Source organism: Diaphorina citri, unplaced genomic scaffold, assembly GCF_000475195.1.
Source record: "Diaphorina citri unplaced genomic scaffold, Diaci psyllid genome assembly version 1.1 scaffold7621, whole genome shotgun sequence".
NCBI lineage: Eukaryota > Metazoa > Arthropoda > Insecta > Hemiptera > Psyllidae > Diaphorina > Diaphorina citri.
This window is the reverse complement of record NW_007384997.1, coordinates 1-3,393: the sequence shown is the minus strand read 5'-3', so window position 1 is coordinate 3,393 and position 3,393 is coordinate 1. Positions and strand designations below refer to the sequence as shown.

The window sequence follows — 3,393 nt, the reverse complement described above, 5'->3', positions numbered from 1 at the left end:
TTTAAACTTTTTACCCCCACTCCTGACGCAGAGTGAACGCCGCATCGATGCGGCGTAGGAATGAAAAACAGACCTCATCTATACGGGGCCCTCGAGATCACTTTATGTGTTGAAGATAGTGTACCAAATGGTAACAAAAGATCTAACCAGATCGCAGTGACATAGGGCGTTTATTCAAGCCGATGGCCTTACCTATACCAATACCAATAGTGTACCAAATTTTATCAAAATCAAAAAACCCATTTGGAAGTTATCGCAAAACAATCAATCAATAAATTCCTTTAATAAATAATACAATGTTATTATGATGTAGCAAGACAAGACAGGCAAGGTAGGTATAAAATTAACGTTACCTCAGCTAACAGTGATTGCAAGTGTAAGGTATAGGTTTGCAGATGATCTATTTCCAACTCTAGCCTTGCATCCACTTCATCCCTGAAACATTTAACAGAAGAAGAAGAAGAAAAAAAAAACATCTATTAAACATTTAACAGAAGAAGAAAAAACATTTATTGAACATTTAACAGAAGAAGAAAAAACATTTATTGAACATTTAACAAGACAAAAAACGCAAAGTATTTAAAATTTCTGGAGAATAGTGGAGATGTCACAAACACGAATATTTTGCCCATCAAAACAAGAGGAAAATATTCGTGTGAACGCCGTATATTATATCTTGACTATGCAACATGCAAAGCATTGTGAATAATTGGAGAATGGAGATGTCACAAAAACATTGCCTCCATCAATAAATTTAGCTGTTTCATTTCATTTTAATTTACTGCAATTTTGTCTTGCTTTATCAATTTACTCATTAGTCCGTCCTTCCTTTATTAATACTAATAATAAAAGGTATAGTGGACGGACTATTGTATTCGCTTCGGTGTCTGTCTGTCCCCATAGATTCCATAGAAGGACTTATCCACCAAACCTGGTCGACCTATATATCAAATTAAAGGTCTTTTTACCAGGAACACGAAAATGGTGGTTCAAACTTTGTCCAGAGAACCATAAAGCCCATAGAAGGACTTATCCAAACCTGGTCGACCTATATATCAGAAAACCATAAAGCCAAAAAACCAAAAAACTGGTTTTTGGTTTTTTTTTTTCACATTTTCTCACACAAATGAGCTCTGATCTTGAAATTTGTCGCGACGACCTATGAACTCAAAGCGAGAAAGTTTTAGATAACACTTCAGTCGATCATTTAAGACCGGTTTTAGCGTCACCTATGTTAAGCTACGCCGAGCAAGGCCAATAAATGGATGGGTGACTTGAACCTTATATTGGGAATAAAGGGAGAACGGGCTCTAGTCTTGATTTTAAATCATTACATGAAAGTAAAATCGAAAAATCAAATCAAGAATAATAATAAACTGAATACCTATTAAACAAATTAGGTAGGTACATAGGTACTGATTTTCTCTAATCACGATCGAATAAACTACGGCCTAAAAAATTCCCGGAGGGACGGGCCCAGCTTGTTTTAAATGTAACAATGTTGTCTGAGAAGTATGCTGTGTCGTTTTGGCAACCCAGACTTTGGGCAGTCCGTCAATTTTATTGATTGTTTCTCTCTTGATTAATACCACTTACCTAACCAGTTCAATCCCAGGTCGGTCTGATCTGTTGCCCAGTCTACTATGGGCTAACATCATAGGGCCCCTTTTATCCTGGATGGCTTTGTCTAGATCTGAGATTGTGTTGGTGAGATCAATAATGGAGCGGAGTGTCTGAAACCAAACCGATATATTATGACCAGTCTAGTCAGTGGAGGGTAGCGAACGAGCTAGAGATTTCAATCCCGAACTATGTACCTATTTCTTTCCCTTATTCTTTCCCGAACTTATTCTTTAACCCATCAAATATACGAGACCTTGTTTAGACTGCTGGGGTAAAGGGACTTTTCAGTCCTATTCGGGCAGGATAAACAAGGTATATTCTATTCTATTCTATTTTGACCATCCCGAGATTAAAGTAGATACCTACTTGAAATATGTAATGTTGGGGTGGAAAAGGGGAAAACTCTACATATTTATGTATAAGGTTTTAAGACCCAGCGGTGATATTGTAGTAAATGTACCAGTTGATAGCACGGTTGGTCCAGTGATAACACACTTGCTTGCCATGCAGAAGGTCGCGGGTTCGAATCCCACCATCGGCAAAAATTTGCACTCGTTTTTCGATTGAAAATCGAACGGGTGACTCTCTGGTGATCTTGTATTGACCCAGCACCTAAATGGGAAGTTTTGTGCCTCTTATCGCCAATCTGATGAGGGACATACTAAGGGATGGGCATGCTACGACACAGACCACATGCATCTAAATGTAGCAGTTGTTTCATTGTTACGATCCTCACCTCGCTATGTTGGTTCTCCAGTTTCACTTTAGCTTCCTGATACTCCTCAATCTTCCTCGTCAAACTCTCATCCACCACCTCTCTCTGTCGGTCCAAATGTTCCACCGTCTGTTTGAGTAGCAAATCCACCAGGGCGCGGTACTGTCGACAGGTGTAGAGTTCGCGGTTCGAGTCCCGGAGCGTGGCCTTGGTTACTTGGGTGTTCTCTTCGTGAGAGAACTTCCTGTGGGAAGTGGGGGAAGTTGGATTGAAACCTCTTGGAATAAGGCATCTGATCGGGTAAGGAATTTCAGTTAATAGTCTCCGTGGTTAAGTGGGTATTACACTAGACTTGCACGCCGGAGGTCCCGAGTTCGATTCCCGGCGGGGTCGAAATTTTTTCGGCTCGATTAGAGTAGCCTCACGAGGCAGAGTGCACCCCGAACTCCAAGCACGGTTCGGAGTGCACTCAGCCTCGTGAGGACAATAGAGTAGCTACTTTAATCGAGTAGCGACCAGTGGCGGCATTACCAGTGTAAATTGATGATACGAGTAGATTAAAATGGATAGTAAAAAAAAGGCACAAGGGTAAATGGTCCATGGTCCCCGTTGTGGACACACCCTTACCTCGTGTCAATGGGCAACTTCCGCGCATCAAGCGACAAAAGCAAACTCTCCTGCTTCAGCTGCGCATTGGTCTCATCCAGCGTCACACTCACGTCTTTGTCGCGCAGGTCATTGTTCAGTACGAACACTAGTCGTTTGAGGCGACGCGTGTGTTCGCTCGCTTGCTGCTGAAGGCGAACCATAAGGCAGATGATGTCGTGTAACAGGGCGCACTCTGTGGTTAGTTCTTCATCAACGCTGTCCCGGTAGAGGTCGACACATTGGCGGTTTTGTCTGGAGGAACAAGTTGGTAAAAACGGAAATCATTGACGAGCGGCTTTCACCTTATTATTATTATTTTTTTAAGAGGATTGACAGAAGGAACTGTAACTGCTATGGTCTTATCGTCCCGAAATCGAAGAGAGAAGGAAGACAGGATAGGAGAAAGC

At 41.5% G+C, this 3,393-nt stretch overlaps 1 protein-coding gene across 1 annotated transcript; it reads right to left on the bottom strand.

The window, feature by feature from the left end:
* Nucleotides 1–353: 353 nt before the first annotated feature.
* On the bottom strand, nt 354–3,238 carry LOC103522254 (tektin-1; the record flags this gene model as incomplete). The annotated part of the gene is made up of 4 exons (XM_008487357.1): nt 354–435; nt 1,597–1,733; nt 2,360–2,582; nt 2,966–3,238. Coding segments are annotated over 4 exons (715 nt in total), but the record flags the coding sequence as incomplete, so codon positions are not given.
* Between the last annotated feature and the right edge of the window lie 155 nt (nt 3,239–3,393).